Below are 20,252 nucleotides of genomic sequence, written 5' to 3' on the forward strand. Positions count from 1 at the left end.
ACTTCTGGCTTTTTCTGTTAATGTGGTACTGAGGAATCGAACCCAGGGCTTCATGCATGCCAAGCAAGCACTCCACCACGAAGCCACATTTCCAGTCCCTAACTTATTTCTTTAGAGCTAAAATTTAAGTATGAAACCAGAGGAAAGCAAGTTTGTCCTAGCCACACATAGCCACACTGGTTTTAATGAAACCATCTTCAAAAACAAAATCCTCACACTGATCAAAAGCAGGTCTTTTCTAAGTGCTGGACACATAAATCCAGCTGGCTGCACCTCCAGGCAGCGCAGCCTGGGCTAGCCCTCTCCTTCAGTTGTCTGGGACAAGAAGTGGCCTGAGAGCCACTCTGTCTTAATGCTATTAATAAAGGGTTTCTATTCTGGCCAAAATCTCTTTTATTTCAGAGAAGAATAAGGACAGGAAAAAAGGGTATTTTTTTTTTAAATAATTCCTAGTATGGGATTCCTATGAGTAGATTTTCCAGTTTTTTATCTTCAGATCTTATGACCTATATAAATAGTCTATTATGTTTCTTATGAGTTTTTAGTTTAGAATTTTCATAAAATGCATAAGAAACTCTTTAATGATTTGAAAGATCTCCTTAGTCTCCTTATATCATGATGTACAATTACTATTCTGTGCCAGAAAACATTCTTTGTTCCCATGTGTGACTGAATCATAAATATAAACCCAATATAGCAAATCTTGTGTTCTCTTTGTAGTAAAATCATTCTTCAGAGTTCCTCTAAGTGTTACTGTTACATGTTATGTGATATATACAATTCAGGGTTGGATCCAACTGGTACCATATAAAGAACACAGTGCATTACATATCCAGGCATATATAGTTTCATTATGTGCGTTTTCATAAAGTACAGTGTCTGAATTACTCTCTTTAGTTTTATTATTTCAGCATTAAAGCAGTTGGAAATGCAAGGAATTTTTTATTTTGCTTAAAATCCATACCTAAAGCTACGGAATTATAATGGATTTTTGTTTGTGTTTTTGCCAGTCCTGGGGGTTGAACTCAGGGCCTGAGCACTGTCCCTGGCTTCTTTTTGCTCAAGGCTGGCACTCTACCACTTGAGCCACAGAGCCACGTCTGGCTTTTTCTATGTATGTGGTGCTGGGGAATCGAACCCAGGGCTTCCTGTATACGAGGCAGGCACTCTTGCCACTAGGCCATATTCCCAGCCCCAGGAATTATAATGTTTAAGAGGTTGGCATGATAATTGCAGCTACACAGAAGGTGGAGTTGGGAGGACCAGGGCTTAAGGCCAACCCAAACAAAAGTTAGTGAGATGCTATCTCAGAAATAAGCTGGGTCGGGCTGTGGATATGGCCGAGTGGCAAGAGTGCTTTCCTCGAATACATGAAATCCTAGGTTCAATTCCCAGCACTGCATATACAGAAAACGGCCAGAAATGGTGCGGTAGCTCAAGTGGCAGAGTGCTAGCCTTGAGCAAAAAGATGCCAGGGACAGTGCTCAGGCCCTGAGTCCAAGGCCCAGGACTGGCAAAAAGAAAGAAAGAAAAAGAGAGGCAGCCCAGGCAGGAATAGTTCATGAGACTCTTAACTCCAGTTAACCACCCAAAAAAAAAAAAAAAACAGAAGTGGAGCTGTGGCTCAAGTAGTAGAGCATTGGCCTTGAGCAAAAAAGCTCTATGGCAGTGCCCAGGCACTGAACTCAAGCCCCAGGACCAGCACCAAACTAAAAACAAACAAAAGGGGCTGGGACTATGGTCTAGTAGCAAGAGTGCCTGACTCATAAAAACAAACAAAAAGGCTGAACATGGTGGCTCACACCAATGGCAATGATCCTAGCTATAAGGAAATGGAGGTAGGAGGATCATCCAAGCCTCAGGCAGAAAACAGAAGACCGTGCTGGAAAATATGCAGAAAGGACTGGTGTGTTGTGACATAAGTGGTAGAGCACTTCTTTTGCAAACACAGAGCCCTGAGTTCAAACCCCACTATCACCAAAAACAATCAATATAAAAGTAAATACGTGAGCTAAGAATGTGGTTAGTGGTAGAGTACTTGTCTAGCATGCATGAAGCCCTGGGTTCCATTCCTCAGCACCACATAAACAGAAATAGCCAGAAGTGACGCTGTGACTCAAGTGGTGGAGTGCTAACCTTGCACAAAAGAAGCCAGCAACAGTGCTCAGGCCCTAAGTTCAAGCTCCAGGACTGGCAAAAAAAAAAAAAGTAATTCCAGGTTTATGTTGAGGACCCTGCTTTCTATTATGTTTTAAACAATTATTTACTAGAGTATTTTACTACAATCTTACTATAGACTAACATGGCAGCAGTGGTTCTCACAGAGGCAGAAATTCTCAAGGCCCTTTGTCTTCAGTGAAAACCAAATGCCAAATGCAGTGAGCATTCTCTATGTATTCCCCTGGATAAGCAGTTTGTACTTAGTGTGGTCCTCCTCTCTTCCCCTACCCTAGTCTCTTATCACGAGTCATGAATACAGGATCACAGTTTGTGATGGAAGGAGTGAAGAACCTGGTGCTGAAGCAGCAAGTAAGTACACGTGTTAGAAAATACGCTATAGCTTTTAGACATGCATAGACAGGTTGACGGATCATGGAACTTCTGGATTACTTGAGTAATGGTGCTCTTTGTTTGATTATATAAGAATATGAGAGTGTTTTTATGTGTGTAGTTCAGAGCTTAAGATTTATTCATTGGAACATCAGTGATGTTGTGGGTTTTTTGTTTGGTTGATTTTGTTTTTACTTTTAGGTTTGTGAAAATACTTATTGAAAAAAAGAGCTTAACTTGTCTAGAATAATGAACTGCCATACAATTAATATCATTTTGCACATAACTGAGAATACTAGTAAGCTAATAAACATAATATATAGCCTGAGGTCTTGCATAAATTGGAAAAGTATTTTATGTAGCGCTTAGGGTTAATTTTTTTAAAAGCTTGGTTTTCTTCTTCCTCTTCCTTTTTCCTCTTGTCTCTTCTTCCTCTTCCTATATCTCCTCCTTTTCCTCACTTTATTATTTTCTTCTTTTTTGACAGTTTCGCTGTGTGCCCAGGCTGACCTTACACTGGCTTTGTAACTCATTAGCTTAAATGTTTATGTTTTTTCTGTGCGAGTATTCATCTATGATTAACTTCTATACCCACATTATAAATTTCTACCACTGAATTATGGAATCAAAGGGCATGGATACACCTCTTCATTCTTAATAAATATTACCAAATTATTCTCCAGTAAAGAGTCCTTATTCTATATCTAGTCATTTAAATTCATAGTAACCCACTTTAAAAGTTGAATTGCCTAATGCTCCAAAACTTGGTATCATTACAGTGGGGACACCTGGGATGGTTTGAGAACTAAAAGGTGCCGGAGAAAAGCCACCTCCTATATCTGTAAAGATTTCTTTTAGTTGTTATTCCATTGTAGTCTGTAAGTAGGTGAGACAAAAAGAAAAAGGATTAGCCATTTCCTGTTTTCTAGGTCATTTATAAAGAGCTTGGTATCATCTATCACATAAAACCAGTTAAATGGCATTTACAGAATGGAAATATATTCCTGTGGGGATAATTGTACAAAATGTGATGATGACTATTGTAGCACAAAGTTTTATAATTTAAAAGTCTTATTTTCTTTGACTCATTTGTTCATGTACTCCTTTTTAAAAAGAATTGGCAACAGATTTTTGTAAAGATTGAAAAGGCAATTCTAATCACAATGTATGTCCTGTAAGATTATAATTTAGACAAGAAAATTACAAAAGAATTTTATGCAACAGTAAATCTTAACACTGGCTTTTAAGCTATGTAGTAATTATTTCACAGAATAGACATCAGAATATCACATTGAACACCCAAAATATAAGTTTTATTTATGAAACCTTCAGAAAGGCAGGGAGAACTAGTGTCGTGGATACCATATGTATATGGGTTAACGATGGTTTTATATTGAGATTTGTTTAAATGCCTGTGGTAATGGGAAGCAGCAGAAAGCAGAGGATGTAAGATTTGCTTAGAGTTGCTAATTTCCCGGGCTGGTAATAGATTTCCTTTGGTTATAATTTTAAAATTTTGGAGAGATGGATGTGTCTTTTTCTCTTCTTGTGTGTGCTTCACCCTTTAATGTCTGTCCTCAATATGTTTCCAGATCCTGCATATCCCATCTGAGTCTTTCTTGAGGTAGAAACGGCTTTGCATACAAGCTTCTCCTCAAGGAGATCCACCTGGTGCTTTTCAGCCTTCAAGGCTCTGGTCATCAGGACAGCTTCTGGCCTTATTGTCAGAGCGTCACGGAAGCCCAAGGACACAGAGGAGAGCTAGCAGTAGTCACTACATAGGTGCTGGCCACCTAGTCAGCAGGTGTCTCACTGTAGAAGAACTTGGAAAGTTATCCATTTGCTTCTACAGCCATGTGTTAGGTGGTCTGTTTAGTTATTATTTTATTTGCATTTTGCTTTTAAAGCAATCATAACATCAGGGATAAAGTTAATATTGTTTTTATCTAAACTTTTCCAATGACTAAAGTCAAAACATGACTGACATCATAAAACCAGTTAGGGTTTTCAGAAGTAGACTTTTTACTGTTTTTATCTCCACATACATTTCTAGTTCATTTATTTGAATTTGCTAAGTTTAGAAATAGCAGTCCTTGCTTTAAAGATCTTTGCGAATGGGACTCAGTCTCAAATCTACATTTATAATAGAATTCTGATCATAAAAATTTATTCAGTTATCAGTGGAGTGGTATTTTCCATCTCATTTCTAAACCACAATTTCTGGACAAAGAAAGACATGCTTGCAGATTTTAAAACAACTAATGGGTTTTTTGTTGGGTTAAATTTCGTTTATGCCTTTTCTACTGAGACACAATTTGTGTGTGTGTGTGTGTGTGTGTGTGTGTGTGTGTGTGTGTTTCTGAAGACAAGCTAACAGATTATGCTGAACAGTGAGAATTACTTGGTTTTGTTCAGATGTTCTCTATTTGCTACAATCTGTGGTGCTACTATAGTGTGTCAGTCAGTAAATGTTGATTGTGTGTAAACTACTCTCGATATGTAATTATAAACTAAAACCTTCATTTAGAACAATAGCAGCTAAGCAATGTCTCAGTTGTGTTGTTAGTTTTATGCTTTTGAAATAGGCATTTTCTTTGTCCTTCTCTACATGTCAAGCTTTCTTCATCTGTTACCATCTCTATGTATGTGGTACAGCTAATTCTGTATTATCTTATGGTTCTGAAGACCAGGCTCTTATTCAATGGCATAATCATTGGCAAATGCAGAACTATAAGACATAGATAATTAATTGTGCCCATTAGGGAAATCTTATTTAATACTAAATAAAAACTTGTTATAAAATACTGTGTAAATGTTCAAATCTCATTTTCACAAGTACAGTAAAAATATGACTCAACTTAAACTCTGTAAATTCTTTTCTGAATTTTTCTGTTTGGTATAGGTCTAACTAGTGCAATTTCAATCTTAAACAATTCGGTTTACAGGAGTGAATTTAAAATTGTCAAATTTAGTAAAAATCTTACAAAATAATATATAAATTTTCTCCTTTAGACAAAGTATTCTTGGAGATTTTAATCTGAATCCATTATTTCCTGTCGAAACTATGGTTTAAACTTCTTAAATGAACAAATTTATTTGACATAAAACTTAAGCTACCAATTTAAAGTTTAAAAAACTTAAATTTTACCAATTTTAAACCATCTTATTTTTAATTCTAAATAGTATTCAGGAAGTACATTTTAGTCAGCTTGAGCATTTGGTGTTTGTGTTTATATTTAAAAGTTCCTGGCCAGCAAAAATATCAGAGAATAATGAAATGCTTTGATTTTAATTTTGCTTGCTTGAGACTATCTTTAAAGATTTTTATTTACTAACCTAGAGAAAAGAGAAGGAAAATACATATTTTCTGTCTTTGTAAAGCAGCATTTTCCTTAGTGCTAGTCCATTTTAGTAACAATAAAATGCTTTATGAACTAAGAAAATAAAAATCCTTGTGAAATAGTAATGTGTTAGCTACAGTGTTTTGAGTAATAAGATTTAATGTTGCTTTTGTTGGATGTAGTCTCCAAGATACAAACTTTTCCTTCCAGAACATCCTGTACAATTCACAAAGTAGTGTCAGCTCAAAATGAGCACAATACTCTTCAAGTAGGAATGACTTTGAATAGACGTTATAGTTATTTAGTAAATTTTTTGTACTTCATGAGTTCTTACATTCAAAGTAATGGTAAAGCTTGTCAGATTGAAATGTAGAACTAGTATTTCTATCACAAGGTGTGTGAGCACATCAAGGGGCAGCACCTCTTGCCAACATCTCATGATGAAATTGAATTTGTTCTATAATAGGACATGCAATACAGCACTGAAAATGCAGAATTCATCCCAGGCAAAATGAAAATAGGCAATAAAATTGTATATCTGTAGCCCCATTTTTCTTCAAGATACACAAATAGACCTTTATTACAAATGAAAGAAACGTATGTTAATTTAATCTTATGCTTTTTCACAAACTATAAAGTTAACTAAGAAAACCAGTAGCAGAAAGGAAATGGAAACAATACATTGTATTCTTATTTGATCAAAAGAAAAGCTTATAATTACTGACATTAAAAAAATCAAACCAGTAAAAAGCCCCAAGCATTGCTACTAAAACCTAGATACACTTATACTTTAAAAGAAACTTTTTATTGAGAAGTACACTTTTCTACGGAAACTTCAGTGCTAAGGGTATTTGCATATCTGACTACCATTTATGAAATACTTCCTCTTAGGATGTGTTTAATCAAAAGATAAGCATACTTAACTGTAGAATGATTACGTTGTTATTAGTAAGAAACAAACTCTTGATTTGTTCTAACGTTTTGTTATTCTAATGTTTAACCAAATACTATCTCTCCTGCAGAATCTACCTGTTACTCGCATTTTGGACAATCTCATGGAGATGAAGTCAAACCCTGTACGTAATGTTTTACATGGAGCTCATAAATTCTTGAATGTAGCAATGTCACTAATATGAAAAGTGATAAAATCAGACTATTGATATTAATCATTACAGAGTAACATATAAGCGCAATGAAAGAATTTGTTCTCAAAAAACGTTTTTTAGCAATTATCGCAGAGAAAACTGAGTTTTCTCAGCTTGCTACCATTGTTCTGGCCAACTCTCATCCAAACTAAAACTAGATTATATTCTATATGGATAATTAACTTAAATATGTCCTAAGAAGCTCAATCCTGTAACTGAACAAGAACTAGTAAGCATTCACTGTTACAGTACAAGGACCTGGACCAATTTAAATACACTAAATGAGAAGAATGAATAGTACATTTTTAAGTGCATATGTTCAGATGACACAAAGTTAATTTGGACTGAAGAAGTAATTTGGAAGAAATTGTTGGCTGAATAAATGGGTAAATATTGTTGATATTTACTTAAAGAATGGGTGCCCAAACTATCTTCTTACAATTACGGAAAGCTATGTAAATATCAGTCTGTTCATCAAAAGGACTATGCTGATACATGTGCACATCTGAGGGAAAGTGGGAGGAGGATACAGAATGAGTGGAAAGCAAATGAAAAAGTACAGAGTGGCCCAACAGCTGCACTGGACATAGATGAAAGTGAACTAAGCACTCAAACCCAGGGCTTCATGTATGCCAGGCGAGCACTCTTGCCACTCGGCCATATTCCCCCACAGTACAGATTTTAAACTTCACAATGCCCATCTGAAAGCGGGGATAATAATAATCACTCTCAGACTGAGGATTCAGTGAGCAATTTCATATAAAGCACATAGAATAAAGTGTACTGTGCCTGTGATCTTCAGAACAGAAATTCCAAAGTTTTTGTTGTTGCTGTTTTCAATAGGAAACTGATGACTATAGATATTTTGATCCCAAAATGCTGCGGGGCAATGACAGGTAAGCAACTTTGTCTTAATATGGTTTATTGCGGGGTTTCTTTCCAAGAGTAGAAATGTTTTGTTTGGTTTTTGTGGGGCTTGTGGGGGGGGGGGGCTTCAATTTAAAGCCTTGCACTTTCATTTGGCATTTTTGCTCACAGCTGGTCCTCTACCACTTAAGCCCACACTTTTCTTTTCTTTTTTTTTTCTTTTTTGGCCAGTCCTGGGGCTTGAACTCAGGGCCTGAGCACTGTCCCTGAGCTTCTTTTGCTCAAGACTAGCACTCTACCACTTGAGCCACAGCACCACATCTGGCTTTCTCCGTTTGCGTGGTACTGAGGAATTGGACCCAGGGCTTCATGCCGGGTAAGCCACATTCCCAGCCCCAAACCCACACCTGTACTATGGCATTCTGGTAGTTAATTGGAGAAGAGTCTCCAGGCCTTCTCGGCTGGGGTGACTTCAGTCCTCACGTCTCAACCTGCTACAAGGACAGATGTGAACCATAGGCTCCCTGCTTCGTGCGGTTTTATAGAGAGAAGCACTATGTGGGGCGTGATGGCACATACCTAGAATCCCAGCTGCCCAAGAGATGAAGACAGGATAGTGAGTTCAAGGCCAGCACAAGTAGAACAACTACCTACCATGCACAAAGCCCGGGGTTCAGTCCCTACTATCACAAAAATGAAATATATTCTAACCTCATCATGCAGTATCATGGTATTTTGTTGATCACCCCTTCCAAGTATACACACACACAAATATAGTCTGTTTATCAAGTAACTATAGATAAACCGATTATGTGAGAAGGAAATTTAGGTAATTTTTTTTTTTTTTTTTTTGGCCAGTCCTGGGGCTTGGACTCAGGGCCTGAGCACTGTCCCTGGCTTCTTCTTGCTCAAGGCTAGCACTCTGCCACTTGAGCCACAGCGCCACTTCTGGCCATTTTCTGTATATGTGGTGCTGGGGAATCGAACCCAGGGCCTCATGTATACGAGGCAAGCACTCTTGCCACTAGGCCATATCCCCAGCCCCAGAAATTTAGGTAATTTTTTAATAAATAGACTATTGCACTAAAACAAAAAGAAAACTTTATTGTGGATGCCAATTTTGAGAAATTTTGTGGGATTTTTTTAATTGTTCTACAAAATCCAAGTCCTTGGCACAATTATTACTAAAACACTATCATTTCTGCATTTTATTAGAAATGGTATGGTAAATTATTCCATATTGTGGGTAGTACAAAGATTTAATTCATGGTGATATGGAAATAGCCTGTAAAGTAAAAGAATAATTATGTCTGGCACTGAAATTTGTTGGCTGGTTTCATGCCTGTGCCTTATGTTTGAGATCTTTAGAACTCTCTGTATTTGCCATCTCCAGAGCTTTCTTATCTGTATAAGGGAGTTGGAATATATAATATAGTCACTAGATTACTAAAGTGTTTATTTTCTCTTCTGAATTTACTAGAAATACAGTGTGTAAGAAGTATCATTGGCAAGAAAGGATATGAGGGGCTGGGGATATGGCCTAGTGGCAAGAGTGCTTGCCTCGTATACATGAGGCCCTGGGTTTGATTCCCCAGTACCACACATACAGAAAATGGCCAGAAGTGGCGCTGTGGCTCAAGTGGCAGAGTGCTAGCCTTGAGCAAGAAGAAGCCAGGGACAGTGCTCAGGCCCTGAGTCCAAGCCCCAGGACTGGCCAAAAAAAAGAAAAAGAAAGGATTTGAGTGGACTGTAGAAGAGATCAGTGGGTAGAGGGATTTCTGGGACCCAGCTACATATTCTGGAGGAGGGACTGGAGATGAGGAGTGATGACAGGGCTGGATTCAGCTGCTGAACAATTGAGATTTCCAAAATCACTAGCCACCAGAATCACTAGCCAGCCTATTTCATTTAACACTCAAGTATAAATCTGGGGGGAAAAAGTCTTTATTAAAGATCTGGAAGCCGGGGCTGGGGATATAGCCTAGTGGCAAGAGTGCCTGCCTCGGATACACGAGGCCCTAGGTTCGATTCCCCAGCACCACATATACAGAAAACGGCCAGAAGCGGCGCTGTGGGTCAAGTGGCAGAGTGCTAGCCTTGAGCGGGAAGAAGCCAGGGACAGTGCTCAGGCCCTGAGTCCAAGGCCCAGGACTGGCCAAAAAAAAAAAAAGATCTGGAAGCCAGCACTGGTGACTCATGCCTGTAATCCTAGCCACTCAAGAGGCTGAGGTCTGAGGATCAGTTTAAAACCAGCCCAGGCAGGAAAGTCCTAGAGACTCTTAGCTCCAATTAACCACCAGAAAACTGGAAGTGGTACTGTGGCTCAAAGTGGTAGAGCACTAGCCTTGAGCAAAATAGAGCTTAGGGACAGTGCCCATGCCCTGAGTTCAAGCCCCATGACTGACCTGGAGGGGGGGCGGGGTGTTGGATTTCCTGGGCTAGGAGCCAGTAGCTCATGCCTCTAATCTGAGCTACTTCATGGCTTGAAGCCAGCCCAGGCAGAAAAGTCCATGAGTCTCTTACTATCTCCAGTTACCAGCTATAAGTTTAGAGTAAAATACAAATCCTTCCCATTTTCTCTATCCTTCCTGTTATATTTAGCTTTTCTCAAATGTATTCCCACACATTGTGGTGGATAGTTTGGCTCTGCTTCCCCATAAATACCTGCTCTGAGGCTGGAAATGTGGCTTAGCAGCAGACTGCATGAAGCCCTGGGTTCGATTCCTCAGCAACACATACAGAAAAAAAGCCAGAAGTGATGCTGTGGTTTAAGAGGTAGAGTGCTAGCCTTGAACAAAAAGAAGCCAGGGACAGTGCTCAGGCCCTGAGTCCCAAGCTCCAGGACATGCAATAATAATAAATAAATAAATGCCTGCTTTGACCCTTCTCCTACATCCACACTTTCACTTCTCCTTATGGGAGCTCCATCTTCTAGAATTTTATTTCAAAGTTTATAAGTTGTTCCATTCCCTTTTAAATATTGAGATTTTTGCCTCTTCTGGTTCTTCCCTCTATAAAACTCAAGAACCCAGTCCCCTCCTAAGTAGGTGGAAGAGGTAGAATTCTAACTACGTATTATCTAACAATACCCAGAAACAGATACTCATGTGTCCTGCATCCAGTTTACATGCAGGAAATGCCATGATCACATTTTCAGCACCACTTTTCTTTGTTTCAGCTCAGTTCCTAGGAACAAAAATCCATTCCAAGAGGTAAGTTTCATATGCACATGTTCTGCTCTTAGAAGAGGTAAGGTGATCAAATAGCCCTGAGGAGGGGCTGGGGATATAGCCTAGTGGCAAGAGTGCCTGCCTTGGATACACAAGGCCCTAGGTTCGATTCCCCAGCACCACATATACAGAAAACGGCCAGAAGCGGCGCTGTGGCTCAAGTGGCAGAGTGCTAGCCTTGAGCGGGAAGAAGCCAGGGACAGTGCTCAGGCCCTGAGTCCAAGGCCCAGGACTGGCAAAAAAAAAAAAAAAATAGCCCTGAGGAACATATTAGTTATAAACAATAGCTTTATTTTTTTGTACTCTTGTGTAAACTCAAATTTTTTTCTTAGAAACTTTATTTTCTTCACTTAACAGTGTTATTTATACTTTTAGGTTTAAAAATGACATAACAGGGCTGGGAATGTAGCTTAGCAGTAGAGTGCTTGCCTAGCATGCACAAAGCCCTTGGGTTTGTTTGCCCAGCACCACATAAACAGAAAAAGCCAAAGTGGTGCTGTGGCTCAAGTGGTAGAGTGCTAGCCTTGAGCAGAAAGAAGCCAGGGACAGTGCCCAGACCCTGAGTCCAAGCCCTGGGACTGGCAAAAAACAAAGATGACATAACAGCCTGTCACCTGTGGCTCTCACCTTTAATCCTGGCTCCTCATGAGCCTGAGATCTAAGGATTGAGGTTTGAAGCCAGTCCTGGCAAGAAAGTCCAAGAGATTTTTATCTCCAGTTAACCACCAAAAAGCTGCAAGTGGAGCTTTCGCTCAAGTAGTAGAGCACTAGCCTTGAGCACAAAAGCTCAGGCCCTGAGGTCGTCACCCGCCCCCCAGAAGAAATGACTAACAATACCAGACATGGTGTTACATATATAATCTCAACTACCAGGGAGGATTGCAATTCAAAGCCGTCCCAAGAAAAAAAAGTTAGCAAGACCCTATCTCAACAAATAAGGTAAGCAAGAGTACATACTGTTATTCCCACCTCTAAGAGGCTGTAAGGTATATGGATAACCATCTAAGGCTTGACTCTAGACAAAAATATAAGTAAGACTTTTGTAAACAAATAATAATAACTAAAGCACAAAAGGGCTAGAGGTATGGTTCAAGTGATAGAATACCGGCATCGCAAGCCCAAGGCTGTAAATTCAATCCTCAGTACCACCAAAAAAAAAAATTTTTTTTTAAATCAGTCTTTCAGGTTGCAGTAAGAATTGTATATGTGCCATGTTCTAAAATGGAATTCCAAACATTTGAGACATTGTGACTTTTCATTTGAAATACATGCTGTTTTCCACATTTTCCTACCCAACAGTATCCTTTGAAGAAAGCTCTGTAACTAAAGGATGAAACTATTTTCTTCAAATTTGTTTCTGAAAAATCTGTCCTTTACTATTAAAGTTGATCAATGTGTATAGACCTTTAGAAATAAATTTCCTAACTAGAATCAGATGCTTACAATGTGACCTTTGGCTAGCTAGTAATTTTTACCTCAATTGCTGCATAGTTTCCACATTAAAACGTTGCCTGAAGGTTACAACACTGTTTTAACTATTTCTTTCAACTTACCTTTTAGGCAATTGTTTTTGTGGTGGGAGGAGGCAACTACATAGAATATCAGAATCTTGTTGACTACATAAAGGTATGCTTTTGCCTTTTTACCCTTTACCATTTTCTTACCATTTGATGGCTTTTGTCCCTAGAACACTAACATTCTCTGATAGCTATCCTGGCCTTTATATAACTACTTTCCTAAGAAGTAGCTTTAAAATCCTGTATACAGGTGAGACACTAGGCATGGGCCTCCATTCCTAGCTTCTTGGTGGCTGAGGTGATAGGACCACTTGAGCTCAGTAAGTCAGGACAGGCCTGCCCAACACAGCAAGGCCCTTATAAAGTCCTGCACAGAGAGAAAAGTTAAATGCTGACTCCCTTGTCATGTAAGGCTTTAAGAAAAGTAGAGGAAGGATAAACATGGTCAGCAGTCACAGAATTCTAAAAGTAGGAAGGACAGCTCACTGGGCCTCTCCAAATTGCATAGGATATGCTTCATCTTTGGATTGTGATCTGCTAATACATGTGTGAGGTACTGCAGGGTCAGAAAGGCCTCATTCTTGTGAAAGGGTTGTTGTTTTATTATTACCCTTTCTTACCCATAGTAAAAGACTGCTACAGAAACCAAGAGCTCATTCCGTCACCATAAGCTAAGGTAAACTGCCTCCTGCTGGGTCAGCTCTCATACAGGACTGTACTAATGTAGGACATGTCATTCGGGTTTGGCTAAGGGTTAGCAGCATGACTGGTTCTAAGTGTGAATCCCACTCCTACTGCTTTAAGTGTTACTAACCACCAGCAAAGGATGCTGAAAGATTGACTACACTTATGAATAGAAAAGCAAGGTTAAATATCAGGATATTTATGTACTAACTAAATATAAGTGTAATCTAAAGGAACATTTTGACTTATCAGATAGCTCTGTGAAAGCATGTTCTTAATCATGCCCAAGCTTGACAGCTCTTGCCTCTCTTTACTACAGAAAGTTGAATTTTGTGAAAGAAATTAATTTAGTTTGGTACTTACATCTACTGTCTGTAGTCAGTCACTTCTATCACAACATATGAAATTAAATTTATCCTTTATAAGTGCTTACTCATACCATATTACCATAGGATTTGTTCAAATTCACCTTCCCACTAATGCCAGTATTGTACCAATCTACAGCTGCATTACAATTTAGGTTAAGATTATTGCTAAGTCCATTAGATTTCTTGCAGTATTTCCCCACAAAATCAGTTTTTGCTTGTATACTAAAATGTTTCTCTTGATGGGGAAAATTACATTCTCCATTTTGAAACTACAGCTTGTTCAAAAGCAGCTGGCACAAATTTTTCATTCCCATTGGCAGTTTGACTTTCTGTCCTTGGCCAGGACCTGTTTGGTGATCATTGCAATCCTGGTAGATATGAAATGGCATCTCACTGTGGTTTTCCTTTGCATTTCCCGGATGGCTTGACTCACTGGCCAATTGTAAATCGTCTTTGGAGAAATATCTGTCCAAATTTTTTGTCCATTATTAATTGGCTTTATTTTGCCCTTTTTTTTTTCAGTGGTAGAGTAAGAGCAGCCAGTGCCCCACCATTATTCATAATTGAACTGTTGTAAAACAGAGTAGCTTGCAAATTAATTTTACTTATCCAGACATTTAATAATATTATTGATGACCAAATGTACTGAGAATTTGACTTAAAACCACAAGTCCTCTTTTGGCAGATGACTGGATTTAGGAAGAACTGGGTTTTGTTGATAATGTACCAACACATTTATTAAGTTCCGTTTTTAACAGGTCAGCAGGAGGGGTCTCATGACAGAAGTGCATGATTGAGACAAGTTTACAAGAACATTTTATAAGCCACAATGTTTATATTTATACTTATACTTCATTAAATGATATGTATTTTGATTTTCCTGTGTTTTTTTTTTGTTGTGTAAATGCTATGAAATAAGAGTGGTGATGAATATCAGGAAACAGGGTGCTGACATTCGGCCACACCTGAATGAAACATCTTATCTATACCAGGGTCTGGTGATCAGGGGCAAAGTGTACTACCTTGCCAGCACTGTTTACTAACTAGACAGTGTTGAAAGAATTGCTTTACAACTGGTTTCGACTGTTGAACTTAACATGTAGCCCAGTTGACCAAGTGATCAGGAGAGAGAATTGGGTCAAAGACCTCTCTATCCACAAACTAGAGCACCAAGAGCTGAACACAGTTCATCGTTAAAAATGTGTCCTGGAAGTGGTGCTGTCGTAGAGCACTAGCCTTGAGCCGAAGAGCTCAGGGCCAGCTCCCTGGCCCACAGTTCAAGCCCTGGACTGACAAAAAAAAATGTGTCCTGTGCTGCTGAGATGGAGGTCCTAGGAGCTGTTCCAGAAGCGTGGGACTCCTCTACTGTTACTTTATGCTTGCTTTCCTCTACACCATGACTCATACAATGCAGAGAGAAATGTCCTGTTTACATAACCATTGTCCCTGTGTGCCTTGATGAATTGTCAGATTACTTTATGGAATACAGTTTTGCAAAAGAAATCTTAATTTACCTTGAAAATCATAATACACATAAGAATTTCAGCATGAACGGCTTACCTGACCAGGCATAGTGGCACATGCCTGTAATCCCAGCATTCAAAGCCAAAGCAGGAGGACCAAGAGTTGGAAATTTAGCTACATAGTAAGACCTTGTCTCAAAAAACAAAAGACTTAGCCTGAATTCTCTAGCAAAGAAGTTATGACTATTTGTATTACAGTATTCTTTCCAAACCAGAAATAAAATTCATGTCAGTATATAAATACTGTGTCACCCAAGTGACACTGAAATGGCAGGCCTGGTCCCAGCCTGCCTTCAGCATCACAAAAGCCTTTCTCCAGAGAATAATCCCAGCTGTCCATCCTTTGAAGTGTGGTCATCCGAAGATCCTGTTAGCGCAGTAGAAAACGTATTCTCATTCTTTACTTTTATTTCAAGATACCACATATACACTAAAATTCACTCCCACAAAAGACCTTGAAGAATAAACCCCAAAAGATCCTTACAGGCTAATATCTTTTTGTGACTTGCTGTTGCTCATTTCCTCCTCTGCTCTCCAATGTGTTACAGGGGAAGCAGGGCAAGCACATCTTATATGGCTGCAGTGAGCTCTTCAATGCCACACAGTTCATAAAACAGGTAAGGTACAAGACCTTATGTATATTATGATGTGTGTGTGTGTGTGTGTGTGTGTGTGTGTGTGTGTGTGTGTGTCTATCTGTTGTTTCTTTTAACATACACCCTAAATTGCCGGCTGATACTTTTCAAGAGTGAAAGAGAACCATTTATTCATCTGGACAAAAGTCAGATAGCTAGAAGACTTTTGCCATGTGCATCAATTTTGATAGGAAACTTTTTTTTTGTCCCAATTCTTGGTGAAAAGGTAAACTCACAAAGTTTAAAATTGGAAGAGGGTACGAATTGAGACAGGATTGGAATTCAGCATTTCACTTACATGTGACTGCCAACTATATAGTGCATTGACATGGGAGATTCACTTTGTTGCTCAGTAGTGTGTGCTTACATGAGAACAGTTAGGATAGTAGCTATTAACAATAGTAAGATGAATTTGAGGTTTGATTTTTCTGTTTCTATAAATGTCATTGGGATCTTGCTGAAGATGACATTAAATGTACAGATTACTAAGTGTGCAGTCCATGAGTGCCGGTACCATTTGCATCTTCTAGCATCTTCAGTTTCTATGGTAGAAGTCTTTCCTACACCACCTCAATTGTGTATACCTAGCATTTGTGTTCCTGCTTTCTCTCTCAGCATAGCCATTGTTAGTATACAGGAAAGGCACTGATTTGGGGGTGTTCATTTTATATCCTATTATCAGATCTAAGAAATTTCTGGTGGAGTCCTTTTAGCTTTTTAAATATAGGTTATCATCTGCAAAAAGGAATGCTTTGATTTCTTCCTTTGCTATGTGTATCCCTTTTGTTTCTCTTGTCTCATTGCTTCAGCTAGGACTTGAAGCCCTGTGTTGAGGAATGGAAGGAGGGGACCCTTTTGTCTCATTCTTGGTTTTATTGGAGACAGTGGCTTCAATCTTTTAACTGTAGGTTTGTCGCATGTAGCCTTTCGTGCGTGTCCCTTCTCTTCCTCTTTCCCTCAGGGCTTGTGTGTGTGTGTAAAGGGATGTTGAATTTGTCTGCTGATCATCAAACAGGGGAGTAGTGCAGGATGCAAGGTAGCAGTCTCTGAAGTTACCCACCAGAGTGGGGGGAACCATCCTAGGATCAGTGACTTCCTGTAAACAAGAGTAAAGACCAGCAGCAAACACAATTTGAATAGGCCCTGTCTGGCTCCAAGGTCTAGGGAAGTTTGAATACAGATTAACTCACACCTAGGGTGGAATCTGTAGTCTGTGTAATGCTAGGAGCAGTAGATCTTAGGCCACTCAGCCTTCTGAGAGTCAGAGAATGGCATTCCAGTTCTCATGGCTCCACACTTACAGGTCCCCACACATCCTTGCATCCTGAAATGAAACATGTATGGTCCTTTTAGTTCCTAAATTCAGTTTCTATTTTATTGAGGATTTTTATATCATTTATCTGGGGAATTGGTCAATAGTTTTTGGTGTTCTTTTCTAGTTTTAGTATCAGAGTAATGATACTACTGGCTTAGAAACCAGTAGTAGTAGTAACAGTATGGGAAGTGTTCCTTCCTTTCCTATTTTATGCAATAGTTTGAGGTACATTAGATTTATTCCAGTAGACTGGAATAAAAGCTTAAGTTTGTATATTTTTCTGTCTTTATCGTTTAACTTTTTGTATAGATCTTCATAACTATAAACTTCCCTCTTAGTGCCTTTTCAGTATCCTACAGATTATATTTTGTTCTCATTTGTTTGTAGGAATTTCTTCAGTGACACACTGGCAATGCAAAAATTAACTTGGTTCATTCAGTCTCTTTGTGTAGTTTCTATAGTTGATCTTGCTATCTAATTTTATTCCATTGTAATCTGATAAGATACAAGAAACTCTTTTAGTTTTCTTGTATTTTAAGTCTTACTTTATGGCCTAATATATCTATTTTGGAGAAAGTTTTATGTTAACAATCCATTCTCACCCAAAGACTCCTAAGAATTAAATGGCATTATAATCCAAATGGATTTAATAAACATCCACAGAGTAGTATTTCTATACATTCTTCTCCGGGTAGCTCATGGAACTTTCTCCAAAATAGATGATTTTACCTTCTCCAGAGTCTGCTGTCAGCTACTCACCACTGTCTTTGCGTCATTGGTTTTTGCATTTTTGTTTTAAATTCTCAAGTATTATATCTGGGAAAATTGATCCAAAAGGAGTTTAGCAAGCATTCCAAAATTGAAAGCTTTCCCTTCTCTTTCCCCAGTGAAATTGCTACAAATATCAAACATGGGAAATGTTTATTGGTAAACATTTCAAATATGTCAGTTATAAAATTGGAATTTACTATTCTACAAATGTACATGAATAAATAGGAAGCCCAAATTGTAGAAGTTCTTAGGGTATTTACAAATGTATTTGAATGTTTGCACTCATACAAAAGGAAAGCTATAATATAATTTTGTGTTTTGTTTTAGCTATCACAACTTGGGCAAAAGTAACACAGAAGAACCTTAATGCGATAATCATCTTGGAATTTGGATCAATGTAAAAAGTCAAAAGAATCAGATATTTCCTTGTCCATAACAATATCCTAACAGTGAAAGACAGTTATTTGTTCATTTTTAAGAAATTCTATATACTTAATATAATGTATACTGATTTTAAAAATAAAGCATTTCAGAAATAATGTTGGTCATTTTCACACACACACACCCTTTTTTTTTCCTTAGCACAGGCTAGATCTTTTTTTAGTATTTTATTATATAAGTTTTATGCTTTTTGCTTGGGGCTAAGCTAAGATCCTCCTGTTTATACGAACCTCTCCCTCCCCCACCTGGGACTACAGCCATGCGCTGACTACAGTGCCCCCCACCTGGGACTACAGCCATGCGCTGACTACAGTGCCCCCCCAGACCTGGAACTACAGCCATGCGCTGACTACAGTGCCCCCCCAGACCTGGGACTACAGCCACGCTCCCACTACAGTGCCCCCCCAGACCTGGGACTACAGCCATGCGCTGACTACAGTGCCCCCCACCTGGGACTACAGCCATGCGCTGACTACAGTGCCCCCCCAGACCTGGGATTACAGCCACGCTCCCACTACAGTGCCCCCCCGGACCTGGGACTACAGCCATGCGCTGACTACAGTGCCCCCCCAGACCTGGGACTACAGCCACGCTCCCACTACAGTGCCCCCCCAGACCTGGGACTACAGCCATGCTCCCACTACAGTGCCCCCCCAGACCTGGGACTACAGCCATGCGCTGACTACAGTGCCCCCCCAGACCTGGGACTACAGCCATGCGCTGACTACAGTGCCCCCCCAGACCTGGGACTACAGCCACGCTCCCACTACAGTGCCCCCCCAGACCTGGGACTACAGCCATGCGCTGACTACAGTGCCCCCCCAGACCTGGGACTACAGCCATGCGCTGACTACAGTGCCCCCCCAGACCTGGGACTACAGCCATGCGCTGACTACAGTGCCCCCCCAGACCTGGGACTACAGCCATGCGCTGACTACAGTGTCCCCCCGGACCTGGGACTACAGCCATGCGCTGACTACAGTGCCCCCCCAGACCTGGGACTACAGCCATGCGCTGACTACAGTGCCCCCCCAGACCTGGGACTACAGCCATGCGCTGACTACAGTGCCCTGCCTGGAATCTCGTATGTTGGACACATGAGAAAGTGCTTTTGGAAAGCCCTATGTGAACAAATTAAAGTATTAATAATTAATAGGCTCCAACTGAAGCTGGTAAAAGTTTGTTTTTATATTCAAATATTACATGACTGGTTTACGAATCCCCAACTGTACATACGTTTTAGTTGTAAAGCTACTTTCTCTCGGTTCCTTGGTTTGCTACACTGCCTCCAAATTTTAGGTGGAGACTTCAATCGGTTTCTTTGTCTCTTCTCCCTCGTACATAAATATTGACTTACATTTTAGCTGTAAAATCCACCCTGTATAGAATGTTCATAGGGCATGATTTGGAATGGGCAAAATAGAAAGCACGGTGGGTAATCTTCTTTCTGCCAAGAGCCATTGTATTATTTACTCCCCCTGACGGGCCATGGGAATGTTTCAGTACAGGCCCAGGCTGCCAGCAAGAAGCATGTATAGCTTGTCCTATCGTGTACTAAATGATTTTGTTGGCTTTATGCGGTCTGAAACCCAAGCTCCTCACCCCTGCAAAGTTCTGAATAGTGAAAAGAGGCATTGAACATACTCAGGATGCAAGCTTCCCAGCATGCATCATCAAAAGGAATGTTGATCAGTCGAGCACTCATTACTAATTCAAGTCAAACACAAGTAATTGAAGCACTGAGGTTTCATAATACCAGTAACCTGCACTCAACTATTACCAAATAGATAGGTAATCAATTGAAATATACATAAAAATCTGAAATACCTGAAATCTGATCTTGCCATGAAACAGCAAGTCAGATT

The 20,252-nt window shown here is 39.5% G+C and overlaps 1 protein-coding gene across 3 annotated transcripts in view; it reads left to right on the forward strand.

Annotated features, from left to right (window-relative positions):
• The window catches only part of Scfd1 (sec1 family domain containing 1), a 71,197-nt gene extending 52,704 nt beyond the window's left edge, over positions 1–18,493 (forward strand). For all 3 annotated transcript variants that reach the window (XM_048362833.1, XM_048362834.1, XM_048362835.1), the window contains 7 exons: positions 2,454–2,529; positions 6,914–6,967; positions 7,880–7,932; positions 11,082–11,115; positions 12,694–12,759; positions 15,774–15,842; positions 18,274–18,493. In XM_048362833.1, the coding sequence (XP_048218790.1) occupies positions 2,454–2,529; positions 6,914–6,967; positions 7,880–7,932; positions 11,082–11,115; positions 12,694–12,759; positions 15,774–15,842; positions 18,274–18,297 (376 nt within the window). In that variant the 3' untranslated portion in view covers positions 18,298–18,493. The remainder of the gene's footprint in view (positions 1–2,453; positions 2,530–6,913; positions 6,968–7,879; positions 7,933–11,081; positions 11,116–12,693; positions 12,760–15,773; positions 15,843–18,273) is intronic.
• Positions 18,494–20,252: the final 1,759 nt, after the last annotated feature.

Source organism: Perognathus longimembris, chromosome 14 (genome assembly GCF_023159225.1).
Source record: "Perognathus longimembris pacificus isolate PPM17 chromosome 14, ASM2315922v1, whole genome shotgun sequence".
Taxonomy (NCBI): Eukaryota; Metazoa; Chordata; class Mammalia; order Rodentia; family Heteromyidae; genus Perognathus; species Perognathus longimembris.